This window comes from Prionailurus viverrinus, chromosome A3 (genome assembly GCF_022837055.1).
Source record: "Prionailurus viverrinus isolate Anna chromosome A3, UM_Priviv_1.0, whole genome shotgun sequence".
NCBI classification, from domain to species: Eukaryota; Metazoa; Chordata; class Mammalia; order Carnivora; family Felidae; genus Prionailurus; species Prionailurus viverrinus.
This window is the reverse complement of record NC_062563.1, coordinates 110,829,819-110,855,992: the sequence shown is the minus strand read 5'-3', so window position 1 is coordinate 110,855,992 and position 26,174 is coordinate 110,829,819. Positions and strand designations below refer to the sequence as shown.

The following is a 26,174-nucleotide window of genomic DNA, read 5'->3' as shown; positions in this document are numbered from 1 at the left end:
TGTCTGGATCACCTCACATGTACAGCTCTCTTCTCTCCACCCAAACACCCACATCAGGAATCATCTTTCCTTGACACACCTCCTACTCTTCAGAATATATCGGTGGCTCATAATGGCTCCTACTGCCACCTCGCCCTCACAGCTGACTGATAATTACGTCCTCGTTTTTCTCTTCAGGCCAAAAAAACAATCCACGTGGGGCGCCTGGGTGGCTCAGTTGGTTAAGTGTCCAACTTCGACTCAGGTCATGATCTCACAGTACATGAGTTCGAGCCCCATGTCGGGCTCTGTGCTCACAACTCAGAGCCTGGAGCCTGTTTCAGATTCTGTGTCTCCCTCTCTCTGCCCATCCCCTGCTCACATTCTATAGCTCTGTCTCAAAAATAAACATCAAAAAAAAAAAAAAAGAAGAAGAAGAAGAAGAAGAAAGAAACCAATCCACCATCATTTATGTAACATTTGGTCTTTTTCTTTTCTTGCCCAAGTCATTACACCATCTCTACCCTACCTGGCTGTCTGTAAAATAACACACTTCACGGGAGAGTACTTCCCTAAGCCCACATCTGTCAGCCTCATCCAAAATAATGCCCTTAACCAATGACTTTAGTGACCCCCTACAGGCTTTATGTCCACAGTGCAGTATGTACATCCATTCAAAGATTTCTCTACATATTTACAATTATTTGTTTGTAGATGTCAAGCTTTCTGTGATCCTCAACCATGCTTTCCACCTCTGAAACTCCACACAAATGACGATGTATAGTATTCTACAAATACTAAAGACTTAGTAAATAAGGCTAACAAACGAAGTCTGAAATAAAACTTCGTTTCAAAATACAGTCACTGCATAATGATACTCACCTTTTCACCTTCTTTTCACTATTTCTGACATTGTCCTATAATAAAAGAAAATGAAAAATAGTTTCAGATGATTAAATCAATTCTCTTGCTTGACCTTGCTCTTCTTCCTGCTGTACTTCTAGATGGATCTGTGACATTTTTTTGGTCCCTTAGATGAACAGCATCATCAACTTGTGTACTCTCGTCATGCCCTGCTTCTCAGGTTGGCTACATCAGTGTTCTCATCTATTATAGCAACCAGATAGACATGGTGGGAAGGGCAAAAAGGTAGTCCTAGGGCATGTTCAGCAGAAGCACAGATTCCCTTGGTACAGAACGTGGCCTCCCTGGCGATGCCCCGGGCTGGTGGGTCTTACCAAGTCATCCACAGTGCTAATGAAGAAGAAATGGAGCTCAGGGACTAGTTTAAAGTAATTCCCCAAGTGTTTCTGATCTGATCAGTTAAAAATGGCAATGCTGGGGCACCTGGGTGGCTCAGTCGGTTAAGCATCTGACTTCAGCTCAGGTCACGATCTTGCAGATCGTGGGTTTGAGCCTGGCATCGGGCTCTGGGCTCATGGTGCAGTGCTTGCTAGGGCTCCTCTGTCTCCCTCTCTCTCTGCCCCTCCCCTGCTCGTTCTCTCTCTCTCTCTCTCAAAAATAAATAAAATTTTTAAAAAAACCCAAACTGTTTTAAAAAATGGCAATGCTGAAATATTCATTTTTAGCAAAAATGAACAATTTAATTAAAAAAATTTTTTTAACGTTTATTTATTTTTGAGACAGAGAGAGACAGAGCATGAACGGGGGAGGGTCAGAGAGAGGGAGACACAGAATCTGAAACAGGCTCCAGGCTCTGAGGGGTCAGCACAGAGCCCAACGCGGGGCTCGAACTCACGGACTGCGAGATTGTGACCTGAGCCGAAGCTGGCCACTCAACCGACTGAGCCACCCAGGCACCCCAACAATTTAATTTTAATAGTTAAGAAAAAAAGAGAAGTCCTAGATATATCTCAAAAACTAATTTCACATAGCTATTCTTTATTCATATTCACTTTTATTCTGGTAGGTTTGGTAACTTTGTAGTTTTACCAAGTTGAGTATGTTGACACAGAGTGGGGCGCATCGAACTAAGAACTTCTGAGCTCATAGCACCTACCAGCCTCAGTATTGTGTGATGACTAAGCTATGGTTAATTTAGCCATTCTGTTAATGGACGATGTTTTTTTTCTAATCTCCTCCTGTTACCAATGCTGTTGCAAAGAACGTGCTTATCCAATGTCTCTGTACATACGTATGAGTGTTTCTCTAGTACACATTCCCCAGGAAGGGAACTGCCTGAAGGCACGGCACACACACCCTCCACTTCTACGTGTCGCCAAACCGTTCTCCACAATGACTGCACCAACTTACGCTTCCACCAGCAGCAGCGTATAGCGGTCATAACTGGAACACAGCTGTGCCAATGTTTAGTACTGCCAGACTCAAATTTTGCCATGGTAACGGGCTTAAAATGATACCCAACTGTGTTTTGATTTGCATGTTCACGATTACTATGCAGTGAAGCATCTTTTCATATGTTGGGGCCTATTTGGGTATCTCTTCTCTGGCCTGTTTGTTCAGATATTTTGCACATCTTTATACTGACCCACTTTTCTTTTTCTTATTGATCTGTTCATCACTCATTATAAACAGGACACTTTTATAACACTAATCATCACCACAAAAATTATCTGATTTTTTAATTTACTTTTGAGAGAGAGAGAGAGAGAGAGAGAGAGAGAGAGAGAGAGGCAGAGCATGAGTGGGGAGGGGCAGAGAATGAGTGAGACACAGAATCTGAAGCAGGCTCCAGGCTCTGAGCCATCAGCACAGAGCCCCATACAGGGCTTGAACTTGTGAACTGTGATATCATGACCTGAGCTGAAGTCAGATTCTTAACCGACTAAGCCATCCAGATGCCCCCCAAATTATCTGATTTTTAACATTAGTTCTGATTTTTTAAAACAAGAGCAGAACTGGGGTGCCTGGGTGGCTCAGTCAGTTGAGCATCTGACTCTTAATTTCAGCTCAAGTCATGATCCTAGGGTCTTGGGATTGAGCCCTGTGTTAAGCTCCGTGCTGAGTGTGGAGGCTGCTTAAGATTTCTCTCTCTCAAGCCAAACCATAAGAGACTCTTAAAAACTGAGAATAAACTGAGGGTTGATTGGAGGGGGGGGGGGGAGGGAGGGGGGTTGGGTGATGGGCATTGAGGAGAGCACCTGTTGGGATGAGCACTGGGTATTGTATGGAAACCAATTTGACAATAAATTTCATATTAAAAAAAAAAGATTTCTCCCTCTCTCCCTCTGCCCCTCTCCCCCACACATGTTCGTGTTCTCTCTCTCTCTCTTGAAAATAAAACAGGAGCAGAATTATATTAATGGACCTTTCAAGTACTAATTAATAGAAGATAAGCATGATCATAGGAATATATGAAAACATGAAGGTGAGTAGGGAGAAGATGAGAGTGAATAGTGGAGGAATTTTGCATGTGAGGAATGGGAGTTAATAAAGGAGGAAGTCAAATGTTGCCACATATCAATATGAAATAAGAGTGCACCAGATAATAGAAAAATTACGGTTGGGTACGGGAGATACTTTTTAAATGAGGAAATACAAAGAAAATAAGGAAACTAATTAGGAAGCTGGAGGCTAATACTATACCATAGGAGATGAAGAATTGTTTACACGGCCCCTGTCACAACTTCCTCCTGATGAATTTTCCAAGAAATCATTTTCAGATGGTGATTCAGGAGCACTGGAAGAAGGGGGAATAATTGTTAATTTGTGAATTCTGACTATTTTTTGTTGATCAGTAATTTCTTTCTCTAAATTCTCCTTCAACATTTTCATACAATGTGCACTTTCAGGCAGCAATCTTAATTTGTTAAATATCACAGCTGTTTGCTCATACTTACGATATGCTTTTCACCAAAGTGTTGCTTCCAGAGTCACCAGGCGAAGTAATCAAAGAACCAGCTAATACCGAGTCAGCTTTCTGAAAGAAAGAGTACCCCTTAGGAGTTTGAAGAGCAATTAAATTATTGCTCCATACTGACTCAGTCTCTGTGTGCTAACTACCACATTTATTTACGAATGCTTCATCTGGATTTACAAAACAACCCTGAGGGGGGCGCGCCTGGGTGGCTCAGTTGGTTGGACGACCAACTCTTGATTTCCAGTCAGGTCATGATCTCACAGTTTGTGAGTTCCAGCCCTGCATCAGGCTGTGCAGAGCCTGCTTGAGACTCATTCTCGCTCCCTCTCTCTGCCCTTCCCCCACTCATGCACGTGCTCTCCCTCTCTCCCAAAATAAATAAATAAATATTCAAACAAACAAACAAACAAACAAACAAACAAACCCTGAACTGCCAACAGAACTTTGATCTCTGGGGCCTCATGGCCCCATGGCTCATGGCTCATGGCTCATTGGTGAAACACAGAATGGAGGAATCCTTTTGCTATGTTACTGGCTGTCCTGGCATCATCTAAACACAGTCTAACCTTTCCAGGGGAATTCTACCAAACACTTAAAGAAGAGTTAACACCTATTCTTTTGAAGCTCTTCCAAAAATATAAATGGAAAGGAAACTTCCAAACTCATTCTATGAAACCAGCATTACCTTGATTCCAAAACCAAAGACCCCACTAAAAAGAATAGACCAATTTCTCTGATGAACATGGATGCAAAAATCCTCAAGATATTAGCCAACCAGATCCAACAATACATTAAAAGAATTATTCACCACAACCAAGTGGGATTTATACCTGGGATGCAGGGCTGGTTCAATATCCACAAAACAATCAATGTGCTACGTCACATCAATAAAAGAAAGGACAAGACCCATACGATCCTCTCAATAGATGCAGAGAAAGCATTTGACAAAATACAGCATCTTTTCTTGATAAAAACCCTCAAGAAAGTAGAAATAGAAGGATCATACCTCAGGATCATAAAAGCCATATATGAAAGACCCATCGCTAATATCATCCTCAATGGGGAAAAGCTGAGAACTTTCCCCCTAAGGTCAGGAACACGATAGGGATGTCCACTCTCACCTCTGTTATTCAACATAGTATTGGAAGTCCTAGCCTCAGCAATTAGGCAACACAAAGGAATAAAAGCCATCCAAATCATCAAGGAGGAAGTCAAACTTGCACTCTTCAAAGGGAATTTTAAAATTTAAAAGTTAAATCCAAAGGCAGTACGTACCATTGAGGTTTTCTCTGAAAGTATCTGCTCATACGCAAGCTTAGCAGCTGACTGTTTGGCTTCTTGCTTAGTACTACCTACACCAATACCGTATTCTTTCTGTCCAATTTTGCATCTATAATGAAATCTAGGAGAAATGATGGAGAATATGTAACCCAAATACCAAAAAACAGTGAATCTAATTTATGATGTGGAAACAAACACATATTAACAAAGACCTTAATATGATGTGATAGGTAGATTTACAGTTGGTAGCTTGTATGATATAAATCTTCAAAACTGGCTGACCAGTTTCCCAGAATAACCAGGATTGGTTGACATCCTAGCTTGCATTTTCCAGCCAACTTCTCTTTGTTGCTTCACTGAAATTCTGCAAAGGTTGGGGCACCTGAGTGGCTCAGTTTGTTAAGCATCCAGCTCTTGACTTCAGCTCAGGTCATATGAGTTTTAGCCCTGCATCAGACTCCGTGCTGACAGTGTGGAGCCTGTCTGGGATTCTCTCTTTCTACCTCTCTCTTTGCCCCTCCCCCCCATCATGTTCTCTTTCTTTCTCAAAATAAATAGATACAATTTTTTAAAAAAAACTTTTAAAAAATTCCTTGGGGCACCTGGGTGGCTCAGTCGGTTAAGCTTCTGACTTCAGCCCAGGTCATGATCTCAGCATTCGTGAGTTCAAGCCCCACATTGGGCTCTCGGCTGTCAATGCAGAGCCAGCTTCAGATCCTTTGTCCCTCTTTCTGTCTGCACCTCTCCTGTGCTCTCACTCTCTTTCAAAAATAAATAAACATTAAAAACATTTTTTTTTAATTCCTCAAAGATCAAAAGATATGGAGGAAAAGAAGGACGAGAGAGATCTGGTAAATTTTTCAGAGATGCTCAAATGGAAAGAAAAAGCCTGAGTAGGGAAAGTAGGACATCTACAGTAGAAACAATAAGGTTATAGTGTTTTGTAGGGAATGGGCAAATCATAGATTTGTTCTAACTTCAGCATTTTCTGTCCCCTGCTCATGTGCCCCCAAACCTAAGAAAATCCCCACAGTACAAAAGACAAAAGCCCCATGCTGAAGTCCACACACCCCTCATATTATATGTAAGAATATTTGTGGTTAGGCAAGGATACTTGAACAATTACATGAGAACTATATTTAAGGTAGCAAAGCAATGGACATGGTAAGTATCATCGAGTTACTATATATTACCGCAAAACTATTCTAGTATTATTTGCCATAGAGGCAAATACATCCAACCAGGGTGAGTCTTTGCTGCTGGGCCCTGAATGCAGAATTAGGTTGAATGACTAGAGAGTTTCTATGGCTCTTATTCTCTCAGGCACCTCTAACTAGACTTCTCTCTTTTAGGGAACTGACGTTAGAGCACTTAAGCCAAAGGAACCAAACAGGTGAGCTATGAAAAAATAAAATGGCCTCTTACTTTACTGAGATTGACCCACACACTTCACTATTTCATGCCAATGAATACTATCCTGCTTTTCTCATCCTGGTTCTGGCCTAAAAGCCATCACAGTAAAATAGTCAATAGCTGAGTCAATTCAGAGGACAGTGGGGCACGTGGGTGGCTCAGTAGGTTGAGCGTCCGACCTCTGCCCAAATCATGATCCCGTGCTTTGTGGGTTCAAGCCCCCTGTCGGTCTCTGTGCTGACAGCTCAGACCCTGGAGCCTGCTTCAGATTCTGTGTCACCTCTGTCTCTGCCCCTCCCCTGCTTGCACTCTGTCTGTCTCCCCAAAATAAACAAACATTAAAAAAAATTCAGAGGACAGTATCCTAAGGTAGTTGTAAGTCAGATTTTTTTTCTCTCATTTACCTGGTTGGTTGTAGCCAAGAAACAATCCCCTTCAGACTCATTTGCTTTCTGCTTTTCCTAGTTCTTATCTATTCTTTATCCTTACTTCCAAAGTCTTGGCAGCTCTGAAGCTCTACTCCATCCCTCAAATCATATTCCTAAAATCCTGGTCTCCTCACAGTCTACGACTAAAACCCATTTCTTTTACTACCTGGTATTTGTCTAGGGAGTGACACCATTTAACTGAATTTGTAGGACAAACACCTGGACAAACAGCTGTCTAATCTGATGATGGTAGAAGGAGAGTCATTTTGCCTACACGTGTGGCACAGCCATTTTCATCTAGCCACTCCCGCTGTGACCCCTGGGGTGGAAATATCTCTGCACCCCCACACTCCCGAGCAGGGGCACCTCACACTCTCACAGGTCTCCTGCAGACTAAACCATCCAGATATACCTCAGAAACAAAGGATTCCCCAGATTTGATCTATTATGGTATATGGGTCCCAAGATTTCAGCAAGTAAGCATTTTAATATTTCAATTACAAAGATGTCCAATTGCGTATGAGTTCTATAAAACCTTCCCTGCAGAGGGGCGCCTGGGTGGCGCAGTCGGTTAAGCGTCCGACTTCAGCCAGGTCACGATCTCCCGGTCCAGGAGTTCGAGCCCCGCGTCGGGCTCTGGGCTGATGGCTCAGAGCCTGGAGCCTGTTTCCGATTCTGTGTCTCCCTCTCTCTGCCCCTCCCCCGTTCATGCTCTGTCTCTCTCTGTCCCAAAAATAAATAAACGTTGAAAAAAAAATTTTTTAAAAAAACTTTCCCTGCAGAATATACAAAAAAGGAAGACAAATATTTCTGGAAAATTAGACATGAAACAAGCCCGTTATATTGCTGTTATATTGCTTAGATACAATGAAACAGAAGGAAAAGCTGAATTACGTCTCACCTTTCAGGCCCAGGTTCTTTCAGTTCACATTGTTCATAATTTACAGACAGTTGTTCCTTCTGGGCAAGCCTATTGATACGGCCTATGAAATTCCCAGTGGATCCTAATCCTAATCCTTCTGATGAATGTGTTGTTGGCAGTGATACAGAACTAACTGCCTACAAAGAAAGAAAAATCTTGCTTAATATACATGAAAACAGAAGTTGAACTATTTTGATAAATACTAAATAAAATTTAGTTTATTTAATAAAATTTAATAAGATCACTAGAAGAATAATTTGAAAGACAATTTAGATCTTATGTGTTGTCCTACTCTACTACCTTGAGTACCAGTCTAAGTATGTATCTTTTTCAACCAGAAAAAAATCCACAAGGGTAAGTGTTAACCATAGGAACCACCATTTTCCTTTGATATTTTCCTAAAGAAAAACAAAGTAGTTAACTTTCTTGTTTATCCACGCAAAATACTATAACACTGTCTCACTCACCCTTTGTAAATCTCAAAAATGAAGACAACCAAAATTGAAGTAAAGCCATATCCTGGATCACACCTTAGTGGGAAAGATGAATATAATAGCACATTCCTTCCATTATAAGAATGGAATGTACTTTTTTTAATCTGACGAAAGCTTGTCCAAAGTTTTTCTATTTAATTAATCTTGTCAGAGAACTAACTTTTAGTTTTATTGACCATCTTTATTATTTCTTTGTTTTCTTGTACATTAACGTCTGACCTTGTTATTATTTTCTTCTGATTCTTTAGGGGAAGGCATTCTATTGTTCTTTTTCTAACTTCTTGATTCAATTTTCTGGCTCATTAACAATTCATGAGTTTACAATTTTGCCTGATTTACTTTTCCCTATTTGAGTTACCAGGGAGACATCATCGAGTAAGATTTTTCAGGAAAGTATCTTGAAAGTCAATGTTTTCAAATGTTCAATATGTGAGAATGATCCTCTCTTGTCCCACATATAAACGAGCTCTTGTCTCATGTTACAGCCATTTCTCAACTATCCCTTGGCTTTTAACGTTGCTATGGACAGTATGATTTTTTTCATTTTTATATACTTTTAAAGTATTTATTTATCTTTTTTTGTTTTTTAAAAAAATTTTTTTTTCAACGTTTTTATTTATTTTTGGGACAGAGAGAGACAGAGCATGAACGGGGGAGGGGCAGAGAGAGAGGGAGACACAGAATCGGAAACAGGCTCCAGGCTCTGAGCCATCAGCCCAGAGCCTGACTCGGGGCTCGAACTCACGGAGCGCGAGATCGTGACCTGGCTGAAGTCGGACGTTTAACCGACTGCGCCACCCAGGTGCCCCAAGTATTTATTTATCTTTGAGAAAGAGAGAGCACAATCAGGGGAGGGGCAGAGAGTAAAGGACACAAGAGGATCCGAGCAGGCTCCACACTGACAGCACAGAGTTTGATGTAGGGCTCAAACTCATGAAGCTGAAGTCGCATAGCTAACCAACTAAGCCACCCAGGCACCCCTTCATTTTTACATTAAAAAAAAAATTGTTTTTAATGCTTATCTATTTTTGAGACCGAGAGAGACAGAGCGTGAGCAGGGAGGAGCAGAGAGAGAGGGAGACACAGAATCTGAAGCAGGCTCCAGGCTCCAAGCTGTCAGCACAGAGCCCTACGTGGAGCTCGAGCTCACAAACTGTGAGATCATGAGCCAAGCCGAAGTCGGACGCTTAACTGACTGAGCCACCCAGGTGCCCCCTTTTTTACATTTTAAATAATTTACTTTTGGGGGTGCCTGGATGGCTCAATCGGTTAAGTGTCCAGCTTCGGCTCAGGTCATGATCTCGAGGTTTGTGAGTTCGAGCCCCGCATTAGGCTCTGTGCTGACAGCTCGGAGCCTGGAACCTGCTTCAGATTCTGTGTATCTGTGTCTCTCTGGCCCTCCCCTGCTCATGATCTGTATTTCTCTCTCTCTCTCTCTCAAAAAATGAATAAACATTAAAAGAAATTTTGAAAAAAAATTTTTTTAAATAAAAATTTTTTTTTAATTAAAAAAAAATTTCTTTTCTGCCTAGATGCTTGCAGGATTTTGTCATCACGCCTAGAGCTCAGGACTTTCCCAATGATTGATGGATCTTGTTCTTGGTGGCTCCGTATTTTTCTATGATCTGTTGTTTTAATCTGGATGCAGGTCTTCCTTTATTTCAGAAACATTTTCGACTGGAATCTCTTCAGAGAGCTTTTTCTGTACTCTTTACTCTGCTCTCACCTAGAACAGAGCTCTTGATCAGGCTCTCAATCATCTGCCCTCCTGATACATCACCCTCCTCACAGTCCCTCTACCTCCTTGTCCTTTCCCACTGCACTGCTCACTTAGGTGGAGGGGTCCTGCCAGGACCTGTCGGCTCATTTCACACTGTTTCCTTTCCCCATTCTTCCAACTTCAGAGGCTACCACTACCATTAGCATTCTAAATAGGTATGGCCAAGCTTTGCCCATTATCTCCTAGATATATCTTTCATTCAGGGCTTTACAGAAATGGAGACGGGGGGGGGGGGGGGGGGGGGGACTTCTGAATGTAAAAGAACTTATAGGAGCACCTGAGTGGCTCAGTTGGTGAAGAGACCGACTCTTGATATCAGCTAAGGTAGTGATCTCTCAGTTGTGAGACTGAGCCCCTTGTCGGACTCTGCTGATAGTGTGGAGCCTACTTGGGATTCTCTCTCTCCTCTTCCTAAGCTCCTCCCCCACTTGCCCTCACTCTCTCTCTCAAAATAAATAAATAAACTTAAAAAAAGAAAAAGATGGGGTGCCTTGGTGGCTCAGTCAGTTAAGCGTCCGACCTCGGCTCAGGTCATGATCTCACGGTTCGTGAGTTCAAGCCCTGCATCAGGCTCTGCGCTGACAGTGCGGAACCTGGAGCCTGCTTCGATTCTGTGTCTCCCTGTCTCTCTGCCCCTCCCCCGCTTGCACTCTGTCTCTCTCTTTCAAAAATAAATAAAACATTTTTTAAAACTTTAAAAAATAGGGGCGCCTGGGTGGCTCAGTCAGTTAAGCGTCCGACTTCTGCTCAGGTCATGATCTCACAGTTTGTGAGTTCGAGCCCCATGTCGGGCTCTGTGCTGACAGCTCAGAGCCTGGAGCCTACTTCAGATTCTGTGTCTCCCCCTCTCTCTGTCCCTTCCCTGCTCATGTTCTATGTCTCTCTGTCTCTCAATAATAAATAAATATTAAAAAATTTTTTGTTTTAAAAACTAAAAAATTAATTAATTAATTTAAAAAAAAAGAACTTGTGAATGGTTCTACTTTGTATGGGTATTTTCTCACAGAGAAAAGTTAAAAAGGGCATTTACTCACCTTGTTTTCTTTATTAAGTATTTCAATTGCCAATTTGGCTGCAGCATTTCTGGCCTCCTTCTTCGATTTACCTTCAGCTTCTGGATATTCTTTCTCATCTATGATAACTTGGTATTTAAACCTGATTACAAAGACAATATTCATAAAATATTATAAAATTCATACATTATCTAAAGATAAGCGTTCTAATTACACTGCCTCCTGTGACTACCCTGAAGGTTTAACCCATTCCACATAGAATTTAAGCAGTCACCCCCAAACACCAAACAGCACATCATCTTTGTTCTAAAGCTAAATTATTATTTTTTTCTTTTTTTTAAGTTTATTTATTTATTTTGAGACAGAGACAGAGAGACAACAGGCAAGGGGCAGAGAGAGAAAGAAAGAGAGAGAATCCCAAACAGGCTCTGTACTGTTAGTGCAGAGCCTGACATGGGGCTTGAACTCACAATCTGTGAGATCGTGACCTGAGCAGGAATCAAGAGCTGGATGCTCAACCGACTGAGCCGCTCAGGTGCCCCCATAGCTAAATTATCGACTTCAAAATTGTGCCAGAGTGGCCATTTTCCCAGTTCATATTTTATGGAGATATACCTTTTAAAAACCCCAGCAATCAGATGTGCTTGGGTGGCTCAGTCAGTTAAGCATCTGACTTTGGCTCAGGTCATGATCTCAAGGTTTGTGAGTTTGAGCCCTGCGTTGGGCTCGGTGCTGATAGTACAGAGCCGGGAGCCTGCTTCAGATTCTGTGTCTCCCTGTCTCTCTGTGCCCCTCCCCCACTTGTGCTGTGTCTCTATCAAAAATAAATAAATGTTAGAAAAAACAAAACAAACAAACAAACAAACAAAAAAACAGCAATTTGAAAGACCTAGTTGGCCCAGTAGTCAAGCATGCGACTCTTGATCTCGAGGTTGTAAGTTTGGGCCCCACATTGGATACAGAAATTACTAAAAAAATACAATCTTAAAAAAGAAAAAAGCAATGTACCTTAAGTTATGTGGAGGTCCTGTCTTAGACAGCTCCTGATACTTAAGTACCATGTTGTGCTTCTGACAGTATACATTAAGTTCTTCTATAAAAAAACTTGGTGGACGATGATTAGCCATTTCTTCTAGTAACCTAGAACAGAAGAGATGTTTGAAAAAAGTAACACAGAACATATTTAATCTGATTTTCCCAGTCCAGTTTAGGAGACAAAACAGGGTAAGAAGAATCTTCTTTAGAAGACTCATCTCTGGGCACCTGGGTGGCTAAGTTGGTTAAGTGTCCAACTTCAGCTCAGGTCATGATCTTGCATCTCATGAGTTCAAGCCCCACGTTGAGTTCTGTGCTGACAGCTCAGAGCCTGGAGCCTGCTTCCGATTCTGTGTCTCCCTCTCTGCTCCTCCCCCACTCGCATGTGCACGCGCTCTCTCTCTCTCTCTCTCAAAAATAAACATTAAAAAAAGAGACTCATTTCAGCCCCACATAAATACAGAGAAGACTTTGTTACAAAATCATTTTCTCTCATGAACTGCATACCAAAACTTTCTACTTTCATAACTCAACTGGCCAAAAGAGGAAAGGGATCTCTCTCTTCCACTCCACTCTCTGTTTCTAGTGAATGTCAGGTACAAGTTTATCTACCTGCCTGAGAAGGTAAAAAGGCTACAGGAGTAGAATCAGAATTCTTCATGCTGAGAAGAAAAAGGTCGAGAGTACACATATAAAGTGAAGTTTATGAAATCATTAAAGACTTTGCAATACAGAAATAGACTTCCATATGAAATCTCTAAAATCTTTCTTTGAAAAGTCAATTTTAGGTAAATTTACCTGGGTAAATTATGACCCCAGTTTATGGGTCTCATTGGACCAAGAGAGTAGCAATGACTTAAATCATAAGAAAAATCTAAAAAATATATAGAATCTAAATACAGGAGCTCAAACTGTAAAACTCTTAGAAAAAAAGACATAAGGGTAAATCTTTATGATCTTGGATTTGGCAATGGAATCTTTGTTATCACAGCAAAAGCACAAGCAGCAAAAGAAAACACAGATAGACTGGGTTTTATCAAAAGTAAAATCATTTGTGTGACACAGGCCACTATGAAGAAAATGAATGTACAGAATGGGATATCTATAAATCATATGCTGATAAGGATCTAATATCCAGAATATATAAAGAACTTTTACAACCCAACAACAAAAAGACAACCTAATTAAAAACTGGCAAAGGACTTGAACAGACATTGCTTGTAAATATTCTAGTACCCCAGGGTCCAGTCCTTGGATCTCCTCTCTCTTCTAACACTCACTCCCCTGGTGATCGCCTCTAGAATTATGGCTTTAAATTCCACCTACACAATGGTGGTGTGCAAAAGAACACTTCTACCCCTCCCTCCTGACTCCTAACTCCTGTCCAACACGCTGCCTCCTGAAATGTTCTTGGCTCTACCCCTTCCACTGCCTTCGCCTGGTCAACTCCTATTTCCTATAGATCTCAGCTCAAATGTCACTTCTCAGACACCCTTGAAGAGGTCCTGGTTTGGTGCTCTATCACAGCTCTTGTCCCCTTTACTGCAATTGCTTATATAACTGTGCGCCAAAAGAGTTCACAAGCTGTAAAAGGGAAGGGAGCAGGCTATTATAGTAGTGGCTCAATAATCAATGAATGGATGCCAAAGTATCTGCAGACCATCCCCCCTCCCCCCGCCCAGACCTCCCCCGCCATGACTTGTCACATGCTTTTCTCTTTGCTGTGAATGCAATATGTGAGCCCTCTGTCTACCAGGCAACTCCCACTCATCTGTGAGGCTCCACAAGTCTTCTTTGATGTTGGAGGGCCCACTAGTATTCCTCCAAGGCCCGGCCGCTCCACTTTGCCCAGCTCTGATAACAGCCCAGTGAGTTCTTTGGGAAGTAGGTTCTATGTCTTACTCATCTTTGTATATCAACACCCAGTGGGCAGTGGTAAGTGCTGAACAGTTGAACGGTATACAGGAGAATGAAAGAATGACTCATTAAAATTAAATACTGCACGTTCAATCCCCTCGTCTTCTCCTTTTTCTTCATCTGCTGTTTTCTGTGTATCCTTTCTTCATTTATTCAGTAAATGTTTATCAAGTGTCAGGCACTGTTCTGACCATGAGTATACAGATGTGCACAGGACAGATTATAACCCTACCTGCATTCCACTGAGGGAAGTCAGAAAATGATCATGTACAGAAACAAATAAAAGGAATGGATAATATGATGATCAGATGGCTGAAAGTGCCACAGTGAAATTAAATAGGGGTGTGGCATAGAGGATGAGCTCTGTTGGTGGGGACAGAGGGAGGTGGTTGTAGACACAGTGGTCAGGAAAGACCTTTCTTAGGAGGCAATATTTAAATGAAGACTGAGTAATGAGAAAGTCCATCATATTAAGATATGGGGGAAGAGTATCTCAGGAACCAGCATGGCCTTTGAAGGGATAACAAAAAGATCAAGGGGACTGCTGCACATTGAATGAGGGGTAAAGAGTAGGAAGCGAGACAGAGAAGTGGGCCAGTGCCACCCACATAGACCTTGCGGTTCACGGTCAGAACTGGTGGATGTTACTACAATTGCAATAGGAAGTTAGTTACAGAAGGTTCTCTAAGTAGTGGGGGGATGTGATTGGATTTACGTTTTAAAGGATTACTCTGATACTATGTAAAGAACAAGGTATGCGGGCAGGGACAGGTGTGGGAAGGGAAGCAGAGCACGTGCAGAAGTAAGGAGACCAAACAGAGGCGGCTGCAGTGGTTTGGGCGAGTGGCGCTGGTGGCTCCCAGTGCCTGGAGCCCGAGCAAAGGTAAAGCCCTCACATGACTGCTTACTGTCGTAGAGACAGGCTTTACAGCCACACGGATCTGGGCTACACCCTCTCTAAACCTTTTATTTATGACTTGAAGACAGGAATAAAAGCACCTGAGTTCAACGTTGTGGGGAATAAATCAGATGAAAAGCATCCAGCAGAGTCCTTCCCACACCATTAACCTTCAATCAATGGTGCTCCTGGTCTGCAATTCCAAAATCCAAAAGGCACTGAAAATTGAGGTTTATTTTGTTTTCATTTGTTTGTTTTGTTTTTGATAGGTGTGTAGCCCCCTGTCTAGACCTGAAATGACACGAGCTAGCTTTATGATACTTTGTTGTCCACTTACACAGTTCACTACGGAAACTGTTTTATTAGAGAGTGCTGCCCCCAAATCCCGCTGAGAGCATGGTATAATAAACAGGATGTATGCTGCCCTACCTTTCTAAAATCCAAAAACCTCTGAATACCAGAACACATCTGGCCCAAGGGTTGCTTTTTTTTAAATTTTTTTTTTAACGTTTATTTATTTTTGAGACAGAGAGAGACAGAGCGTGAGCAGGGGAGGGTCAGAGAGAGGGAGACACAGAATCTGAAACAGGCTCCAGGCTCTGAGCTGTCAGCACAGAGCCCGACGCGGGGCTCGAACTCAAGGACCGCGAGATCATGACCCGAGCTGAAGTCGGCCGCTTAACCGACTGAGCTACCCAGACGCCCCGAGGCCCAAGGATTTTTGATAAGGATCTGTAGACGTACCATAGGAACAGTGTCATTTACATTGGTCACAACTATGAGACCATATGTCAGATTGGGAGGGGATCACAGACTTCAAAATAGCAGTTATGGAAGAGACCGCAAGTTCTCTCAAATGCTCTAAATCCTCTGTACTCTTAATTTTAAGTAACTGCCTATCATGAGAATTTAAGTGAAATATACGTGCAACCTAAGAAAGTGCTGAATTAACATATTTGCAAAAGTACTTACAAGCCTGGAAAAAAGAAGCAGCAGGTTTCTTTTCCAACTACTATAAATTAATCTTGTTTTAAATGTAGGTTATCATTTTCCTAAAATAAATCCCCACCTAAATCACTGACGAGTGTAATGTATCCATCTTACTCATGCCCGGAAGTCACTATGACTGTGCCTTTGCCCCTTCTGGCAGACTGTTAGCTCCTTGTGGGCCCAGCCCCCTCCCGGGCCTCCACAATGCTTGCCACACTACATGTACCATCTAGTATCTGACTAATGAAATGAGTAAACTATAGGTCCAGGGTTATGGATCCTCAGGGTCAAATAAGCAAATGGCAGAAGAGCATAATCTGCCCCAAATTCAAAACTCCTAAGTGACAGCAAAGTCTATCTTTTAGCCCTCCTTCGGCAAGACATTTTTAGTACTTAAGAAATCACAGGCTGGGAATGCAAACTGGTGCAGCCACTCTAGAAAACAGTATGGAGGTTCCTCAAAAAATTAAAAATAGAACTACCCTATGACCCAGCAATTGCACTACTAGGTATTTATCCACGGGATACGGGTATGCTGTTTCAAAGGGGCACATGTACCCCCATGTTTATAGCAGCACTATCAACAATAGCCAAAGTATGGAAAGAGCCTAAATGTCCATCGATGGATGAATGGATAAAGAAGATGTGGTATATATACAATGGAGTATTACTCGGCAATCAAAAAGAAGAAAATCTTGTCATTTGCAACTACGTGGGTGGAACTGGAGGGTATTATGCTAAGTGAAATTAGTCAGAGAAGGACAAATATCATAAGACTTCACTCATATGAGGACTTTAAGATACAAAACAGATGAACATAAGGGAAGGGATGCAAAAATAATATAAAAACATGGAGGGGGGCAAAACATAAGAGACTCTTAAATATGGAGAACAAACAGGGTTGCTGGAGGGGTTGTGGGGGGGGGGATGGGCTAAATGGGTAAGGGGTATTAAGGAATCTACTCCTGAAATCATTGTTGCACTATATGCTAATTAACTTGGATGTAAATTTTAAAAATAAATTAAAAAAAAACACAGGCAATAGGAAGTCTCGTTATTCTGTAATTCAAAAGAGAATTTATGAATCGCCATTCATTAAACAGATATTTAATGAGAACCTGTTATGTACTAGGTGCCCAGGCAGTACCAGTGAACAATATTCTTGTGAACTTAACTAATGGAGGAACTCAGACAAATCCATAAAAAATGTCACAGGCTGAAAACTACCATGTTGAAAACTGAACCAGAGTAAGGGGGGACTGCCAGGGAAGGGAGGTGTTTTGTTTGTTAATAACAGACAGTATTCAGGGAAAGCTACTCTGACATAAGTGACATTGCAGGAAGCACAGGGTAAAACAGGGGAGTCTGGGTGGCTCAGTGGGGTGGGGGTCCAACTTCGGCTCAGGTCATAATCTCATACATAGGTCATGATCTCACCGTGGCTGGGTTGGAGCCCCGCATCAGGCTCTATGCTGATAGTGGGGAGCCTGCTTGGGATTCTCTCTCTCTCCCTCGCTCTCTGCCCCTCCCCAACTTGTTCTCGTTCTCTCTCTCTCTCTCTCAAAAACAAATACACTAAAAAAGAAGAAGTGCAGGGTAAGGTAAAAGAACGGCCCAAGAAGGTATCGGGGGAAGAGCTTTCCAGGAAGGGTAAACAGGCAGTGCAAAGGCCCAGAGGCAAGCATATGCTTGGCTGTATTCCAAGAACAGCAATGGGGCTTGCAAGGTCGGAGTGGAGAGAGCAAGGGGCCTTGTCTGTGCCATTTACGGAATTCTGATGAGACGGTAAGCCATTGGGATGATCCGAGCAAAGGACTGTCCTGTTCTGATTAAAAGGACCCCTGGGGCAGCGGCAGTGTTGAAAAAAGACAAGGGGGAAAGGGTGGTACGGAGTTGGGGCAGGGAAAGGAGGAAGGGATGGGGGCGGGGGAAGGGGAGAGGAGGGGACGGGGCGGGGAAGAGGGTGGGGGAGGGCTAAAGCCAAGCAATTGGGAAACAATTAGAACTGTCTAGGCAAGAGATTTTTAGCCAGGGCCTATTTAGCCAATCTATGAGAAGTCCAGGCCTCCGTATTTCCGATCTGTCACATTCCCCACGTATCTGTTTTCCACTAGATCCCCCCGCCCCCGCACCCCCACCCCACCACCCCGCCACCCCGCCACCCCGCCACCCCGGCCTGGGAAATTCGTTACTTGCTCTGACCGAAATTCTTCGCGGAATAAAACAGCTCTCAGTCGCCAGCGCGATGAGGGAGCCCCTCCCCAGCTGCGGGCCTCGGACAGCGCTTCCGCGCTGCCAGGCCGGGGGTCCGCGGCGTCTACCCCGCCGCCACTTCCCGGGCCGGGGCCGCGCCCCTCGCCGCGCCCAGCACCGCCCCGCGCGCTCGCCGCGCGCCCGGAGCCCCGCTGCTCACCGTGCACCGCCGCTGCCGCTGCCCGCCTGCCGTGTCCGGGCGGCTCGCTCTCGCTTTCCTTTTCCCCGCCGGCTCCGCCTTCTATGACCGCGCGCGGCCCCTCCCGCACCGACTCGGGATCGCGGGAAACTCGAGTCTCCTTCCGAGTCCGCGCCGCGCGCGCTGCCGCCCACGTGCTGCCGGCTGCCCGCGGGGCGCGCGGGGACTCTCCTGCGGCACCCCCAGCTCCAAGCCCTCCGGCTTCCAGGTGTGTTTGTGGCCGGAAGGGTCCGCCGGGAGGAAGGGAGGACAGAGAGGTGTCCAAGCGCCCGTGGCGTGCGAGGGTGGGTATTATTCGCCCCATTTCAGGATCGAAGAAACTGAGTAAATTAACTCGCCCAGAGTCCTGCTGCTGCTAAGTGGCAAAGTCAGGAGTCAACTCAGGGTCAGGCCTGTAAACACCGAAGTACTCCGTCCCCGTTCCCTTCTGCCTCCTAACTTTCACGAGACTGGGGATGAAGAGACCTGAAGGCCTAGCCTTCCTTCGGTCAGTTTCCACCCATTTGTCTATTCATTCAACAGGTACTTGCCAGCGCTGTTCTAAACACCGGCCGCAGGTCCAGCCATTAGGAGAGCTACCTGCTCCCTGTGGGACCTCGTGGAGTTTTGCTCCCGAAGCCCCTACGGGTAGTCCTCGGTTTATAAGACACTGACACAGCGATTGAGGAGTCCTGAGGACTTACGATACGGCAAAGTAGGTACCCATTACTGTACCCATTCAACAGATAAGAAAACTGAGGTCTGGGGCACAGAGAAGTTCAGTAACACAGAAGTTAAGTAAGCCGGAGAGCTAGAATTAGAATTACAAGTCTGTACCCTCAACATCTGAGCTAGAGTGAGGGAGTGAGGTGGTCCCAAGATGGACCTCTGATATACTATTGGCATTGGGCATTGGCTCTAGGACTCATTGCCCACTCCTCTTCTCCATCCCTCCGGAGTTTCAGTGGCTAAACTGAATGGCTAAATTTTCGGTGGTTAAACACTATATTTTCTTTAGAGCCCAGGTCCTGGGCAGAGGATTTAAATTCTGCAAATGTGAAGTACTGGTGGAAAGTTTGAAAGATAGATAGGAGACAGAGCCATCTTTCTGTGGGATTTCCAGATGACGGAAAGCTCCAGAAATAGCAGGGATTTGCATGAGACCATTTACCAGGTTTGTGGGTGCGTGGTGTCTGTGACAGCAGCAACAGCAGTAGCAGTGACAGGTTTTCTGAAGGCCCTGAACTGCCCAAGAGAGTTTAAAGACAGGAAATGACAATCTCAAGCGTGGTCAGAGGATACAAGCTTTAATAAATGCCCAGAAGCACCTCTTAATTCATGTAGACTCAGGGCTGATGTTGCAGAAATTAGGTGCAGAGTCTGCAGCTGCAGGTAACAGAATTTTGCAATACAAATTTAATTTGCAGCCTCCCCAGGTCTCTTCTATGAACATTGAGGGCATTGAATGGGAAAGAATGAGGCCCTGGGAATTTGGGGGGATTTGAGTGAATCCAAGTACTACTGCCCTCCCAAATACTGCTAAGCCTTCAACAGTCCTCTGCCCATGTTTGGTAAGAGTGGTACAGCCTGGTTTGAAGATGATAAAGTAATCACCTTGCAGGGAGGTGCTGATTCTCCAAATGCCCCATCCCTACCTCATACTTTCACTCCTAGAACTAGAATCAGATGCTAGCATGCCCCAAGAGGTTACGGACAAGATCTGATCCAGAGGAGATAGTTTATGGAACAAAAGATTTGCAAACTTCCACTAATTTTTATCAGCAGAAACCCAGGAAATAAGCATGCAAATGATTCGAAAGGTGGCATTTAGAAATGAATGTAATTCAGATTATGCACTCAGTGTGCTGGCTCCAGCAGCTGGAAATGGCTCATTAGAACTGTTACTGCAACCTGGGCTCAGGGGTGGCCCCCATTAAATGAAATTGTGATGCCAACTAATACAGATAAGTCAAAAATACTCAGGGAGTCAGGAATATTGGAGTAGAATGATGGCATTCATTCACTCCCTAGCCATGCTCCCCAAGAAGATCCAAAGGACCCTTCTTCCTCAGGCATTGAGGAAAATATTGGAGTGAGGATCCATTGGAGTGATGTATCCTTGATGTATCCTTGAAAAACTCTGTAATGCCTGACCACTGTAGATTTAGAGAATGTCAGTGGGAGGTGCTGCCATTGGAAAAGCTCCCTAATTTCAGTGGGGATTATGGCAGGTATCTAAGACCCCCATGGCACTCACCCCTGCTCTGTCAACCCACAGCACTGAGCTCATGGAGAGTTCCCTGTGACCAGATGACTGAGAAAGAAAAAAATCGAATGAAGCACAGTATACTGGCGTTAATCAGAAGTGGATTGATGTATTAAAACAGCCCCTCTGGAAGGTGGCCCTAAAGGGTATTGGGAGAAAGGAAATCCAGCAGGCAGAACTTTGAGCAGTACATTTCGTTGTCACTTGGAAAGAGAGCAAGCCGGTGGCTTGAACACACCCAGTGTCTCGCAGGCTAGCTGGAGATTCAGAGATTTGGAAGGAAGAAGATCAGAGGGTTGGTCATAAGCGGTCTGAGGAAAATGGTGTGGGTGAACCCCTTGGACACTATGAGCATATAGTGAATGTTCATCAAAGGCATCTACTACTGAGGAGGCTTTTGAGGAGCAGGTGGCCAGGAAGACTTCTGTAGAGGTCAGTCAGCTTTTCCCCAGCACACCCAGTGCTTGTTCACGACGAATAAGGAGACGACAGCAGTAGCAGGGTATGGAATATGTGAGTTCATCGACGCGAAATTCTCATCAAGGCTCATCTGGCTGCTGAGCACCCAGCAGTCTCCCATCAGGGACCAACTCTGAGCCCCAGTGTCGAGTACCATACCCCAAGGTAGACCAAGCGGCCACCTGGTGGCAGACAGGTTACACAGGAGCCCTTCCATCTGGAGTGCACAGGGATTTGCCCTGTGGGGAGTGAGCATTTATTTCAGGTACGGATTTGCATTTCCTTCCTGCAGCGCTTCTGCCAGCATCATCATTGTTGGATATTCTGTATACTTGCTCACCATCACAGCCTGTCTTGCTAAGAAACCCGTTTTACAGAAAAATGAGGCAGTATACTGACTGCTGTAGAATTCAGTAGTTTTATTATGAACCTCGTCACCCCAAAGCAGCTGGCTGTACAGGGCAGTAGGGTGGAGTATTGAAAGCTCAGGTGCAGCCCCAAGCAGGAGTATACTGAGTGTATACTCAGCTGAGTGTACTGTCCTTCGGGCAGTGGATGTTCTAAACCAGATTGCTGTTTCTTTCATGGCCAGTACACCTGAACTCAGGAAACAGTAGAAGTGAGAGGGTTGTGTTCCACAATGAAACCTAGTCATGCCCTTGCAAAATAGTGCTTTCCTGTTCCTATGACATTGGGCTGTGTTTCCAGTAGGAGACACATAGTTCCTTGAATAGGAATTTGAAACTGCATCTGGACATTTCAGGTTCATGATGCCATCAGGCCATCAAGGAAATAAGGAAGTTACCAAACCAGCTGGGCTGATTTATGGGAAAATAGTGATGTAGCCACACAACGGAGTTCGAGACAAGCATGTCTTTAACTCAGGGAGTTCCTCTTGAGTTCCTTCTAGTAACTCCCTGTTCAATGATACATGTTAGTAGAAATCTACAGCTGTTCAACAAGACAGGACTGTTTAGGGCTCAGATCCTTCAGGATTGAAGGTTTATGTCACCCTACTGGCTGGGAAGATTTCTGAGGGCAAAGAGAATAAGGAATAAGGAAGTAATAAACACCAACTACAGTTTCATGACCTGTTGCATTTTTCTTCCTTGCTTTGTTTTTGTATTAATAAACTTCTTTTCATTGCTTTTCCCTTTCCTTTTCTATGAGATTTGCTGGTAGTGGTTAATTTTATAAGATAGTCTTCTGGTTAGAGTGTCTTATGGTAGAATTTGTGACTAAAAGAGAAGAGGGAGGAATATCACATAGCCATGGGTATAAAGACTAGGGGCTCGGATAAGCATGTTTTCATTTGAAGAAGGGAATGGGTGCATTAGGTGGGAACATAGTTCTGTTGTCTGCTTGAAAGATTATTAGTGCAAGCAGTGGACTGCACGATATTGTTCATTTTTATTTAGCTTCCAATCTCACTCCTTTCTATGTCTCCCTGTCTCCTGGATTATAAAGTATGGAAAGTTAAAATCACATTGTCCGGATTTTTATGGAATTAAAATTCTGGAGTTCTGCTAATGACTGATGAGCCGTGGTGCAAGATTTGGAAGATGGAAGGAAGGAGAAGGCCATCCTCATGTGATAGAATGAGCTGATGAGCAAACTTCTGTGCTCATGACTCCAGGTGGCCTTGTCAGTTCTCCAAGGGTATGGTGCATCCGTGGCGGCAGCCGTGGTAGAAGCAGTGTCAGTGACAAGGTCCTGAGCTCTGGATGGCAGGTGCAGTGGAAGTCTCCTGGTTTTCATTCTGCCAACCTTTCCGATATATATGCATTCATTTCCCACTGAATCCTTATGCTTGACATACTTATAGTGGTTTCTGTTCCCAGTACTTCCCAAAGAGAAATCTCCCCCAAAATGGAGGCTACACTGAGGGGGTAGAGTTGAGAAGTGAAGGTTGAGAGTCGGGCCCTTCTTTGAGCTCTGGATCAAGACTAATCTGAACCAGACCCATCCTAGGCCAGTCAGTTGTAAGACTTCTCCCCTCCTCTTCTTTCTACTATAAACCAGTATGTGTTTGATTTTCTGTTTATTACATCAAAAGGATCCTGACTGATTTATATTCTAAGTAACACTTCTTGGTTTTTTTTTAAAAAAGTCCCTTCGTTCATTAATTTATTCAATAAATATTTATTGAGTGCCTACTATGTGCAGCATTGTACTGGATACACGATGATGGCACTATGTCCTTAAGTGTTTATGTAGAAATTAGTTTAAAAAAGATAGAGTGTAAGAAAGGAAGCAGGTATTCAGTTGATCTTTATTTTTTTAAGTTTTTAAAAAAATTTTTAAATGTTTGTTTATTTTTGAGAGACAGTGAGCAGGGAGGGGCAGAGTGAGAGGGAGACATGGAATCCGAAGTGGGCTCCAGAGCCCGATGTGGGGCTCAAACCCATGAACTGTGAGATCATGACCTGATCCGAAGTTCAACGCTCAACCAACTGAGCCACCCAGGTACCCTTTAAGTTTTTTGTTTTTTTTAAAGTGTATTTATTTATTTGGTGAGAAAGAGAGAGAATGAGTGGAGGAGGGTCAGAGAGAGAGGGGGACAGAGGATCCAAAGCAGGCTTTGTGCTGACAGCAGAAAGCCTGAGGCAGGGCTCAAACTCACGAACCATGAGATTGTGACCTGAGCCGTAGTTGGACGCTTGACCTGAGCCGTAATTGGACGCTTAACTGACTGAGCCACCCAAGCACCTCTTGGTTGTTCTTTATATACTCTAAATAGTAGCCTTTTATTTAGTAACTTCTTCAAGTCTCTGCCCTGCCATTTTACATTTTTGGGTTTCACTTTCTTAATGACACAGTTTTACTTTTTAAGATTTTTTTGTTTTTTTTTTTTTTTACTTTTTAAACTACATCCAGCCTGGGGCTAGAATTGACAACTCTGAGATCAAGAGTCAGGACTGAGCCAGCCAGACACCCCACAAAGATGTTTAGATTTTAATGTAGCCAAAAACATAAATTGTGTCCTCTTTGTGCTTTCTGTTTCTTCTTTAAGAAATCTCACTCTAGGGGCGCCTGGGTGGCACAGTCGGTTAAGCGTCCGACTTCAGCCAGGTCACGATCTCGCGGTCCGTGAGTTCGAGCCCCGCGTCGGGCTCTGGGCTGATGGCTCAGAGCCTGGAGCCTGTTTCCGATTCTGTGTCTCCCTCTCTCTCTGCCCCTCCCCCGTTCATTCTCTGTCTCTCTCTGTCCCAAAAATAAATAAACGTTGAAAAAAAAAAAAAAAAGAAATCTCACTCTAGTTATAAAAATATTATTTTGTATTTGCTTCCAAAAAACTAAAGCTTTAACATCTTTTTTAAACATATGGTTGTTTAATTTGCAAGAAATTCATTTTTGTGAGTGATAGAATGTGAGAATCTGATTTTACTTCTTCTGTATCATAACCAATTGTCTTAGGAGCAAATATGGAAGAGTGTAATTTCTTCCTAGATATGCAATGACAGCCCTGTCCTCTATGGGTCAGTTCAACAGCTCTGTTTTGCTCTATTTGTCTACTCCTGCACCAGTCATGGGGGTCTGGGCATTAAAACCCAAGCCTCTGTTGCTGACAAGTCTCTCAGTAAATGGTGGCTTAATGTCATCTCTGATTATTACTTGGTCTCCTTCTCTGTTCCATCTGTGGTTTTGGGCCCTGATGAGTCCACTTACTCTACTGGGGGCTGAGAAATTCAACTAAAAGAATTTTTAAGAATTTTTATCCAGACTTTCTTGGTGTTCTGAGGGAAGGGTTTTCAGGTTATGTAATCCACCATACTATCAGAAATAGTAGTCCTGCAGTCTTTCTCAATGCAAATTTTTTTTTAAAAAATTTAATATTTATTTATTTTTGAGAGAGGGAGAGAGAGAGAGACAGAGTGCAAGTGGGGAGGTGCAGAGAGAGAGAGGGAGACACAGAATCTGAAGCAGGCTCCATGCTCCGAGCTGTCAGCACAGAGCCTGATGCAGGACTCAAACTCACAGATCATGAGATCGTGACCTGAGCCGAAGTCAAATGCTTAACTGACTGAGCCATCTAGGCACCCCTCTCAAAGGAATTTTATTTAACTTTTCTATGAACCCTTCTATTCTTCACTGTGACTAGCTATGGTGTAAAGATTAGGGACTGTTGAGATGGTTCGTCCAAAACTTTCTTTACCTTCTCTCGTAAGTTCCACCTTACTACCTAGGGTTCTGTGGTCGAAAAGCCTTTATGCCAGAATGACACAATCTCTAATATTTAGCTTTGAATTAAAGGTTGTGTTAAATAGACATATAATGCCCCTTGAGAGTGGGGCCTCCACGGGGCTCACTGCAGGGACATACACAGAGTAGATGAGCAGTGAATGCATTTTCCTTGAATCATATGAGGATAGGATTTATTCATCTTAATTCAGTGCAGAGTTGGAATTAAATTCCGCCCAACAGTAAGTCTCAGATAACCACAAGTGCTTTGGTCTGTAGTGAGGGACAGAGGAATTATTCTGGGAGGACAAAAAATTTTGCATCACTGGGAGGCCTGTCTCATCTACACACCATTCAGACGCCAATTTATGTGTGTCTCTGATAGTATCTGCTTATGCTCTTATGTGAACCCAGAGCATGAAAGAAGTTACAACCCCAGCATGCCACATGAGCAAGAGTATCCCCTTTGGACAGCTAAATGGTCTTTCCTCAAAAAGCAAATCGGCGCCTGGGTGGCTCCGTCGGTTAAGCGTCCGACTTCGGCTCAGGTCATGATCTCACAGTTTGTGGGTTTGAGCCCCGCATTGGGCTCTGTGCTGACAGCTCAGAGCCTGGAGCCTGCTTCGGATTCTGTGTCTCCCTCTCTCTCTACCCCTCCCCCGCTCGTGCTTTCTCTCTCTCTCTCTCTCTCTCTCTCTCTCTCTCAAAAATAAATAATAAACATTAAAAAAAAGTTTAAAGGGGCACCTAGGTGGCTCAGTCGGTTGGACATCTGACTTCAGCTCTGGTCATGGTCTTGTGGTCTGTGGGTTCGAGCCCTGCATCAGGCTCTGTGCTGACAGTGC

The 26,174-nt window shown here is 43.7% G+C and overlaps 2 protein-coding genes across 4 annotated transcripts in view; one reads left to right on the top strand and one right to left on the bottom strand.

Annotated features, from left to right (window-relative positions):
- Positions 1-18,464, bottom strand: part of EIF2AK2 (eukaryotic translation initiation factor 2 alpha kinase 2) — a 35,182-nt gene extending 16,718 nt beyond the window's left edge. For 2 of the 3 annotated variants that reach the window (XM_047854610.1, XM_047854612.1), the window contains exons 1-8: positions 18,405-18,464; positions 12,160-12,291; positions 11,173-11,293; positions 7,844-8,001; positions 5,096-5,222; positions 3,801-3,880; positions 3,547-3,640; positions 862-896 (exon numbers count right to left, since the gene is read on the bottom strand). In XM_047854610.1, coding sequence (XP_047710566.1) covers positions 862-896; positions 3,547-3,640; positions 3,801-3,880; positions 5,096-5,222; positions 7,844-8,001; positions 11,173-11,293; positions 12,160-12,278 — 734 coding nt within the window. In that variant the 5' untranslated portion in view covers positions 12,279-12,291; positions 18,405-18,464. The other variant, XM_047854611.1, reaches the window with a different exon arrangement.
- Positions 18,465-18,510: 46 nt separating this feature from the next.
- CEBPZOS (CEBPZ opposite strand) overlaps positions 18,511-26,174 on the top strand; it is a 53,533-nt gene continuing 45,869 nt past the window's right edge. Inside the window, exons 1-2 of the mRNA XM_047854619.1 lie at positions 18,511-18,651; positions 18,966-19,137. The gene's annotated coding sequence lies outside the window, so the exon portion shown is untranslated. The remainder of the gene's footprint in view (positions 18,652-18,965; positions 19,138-26,174) is intronic.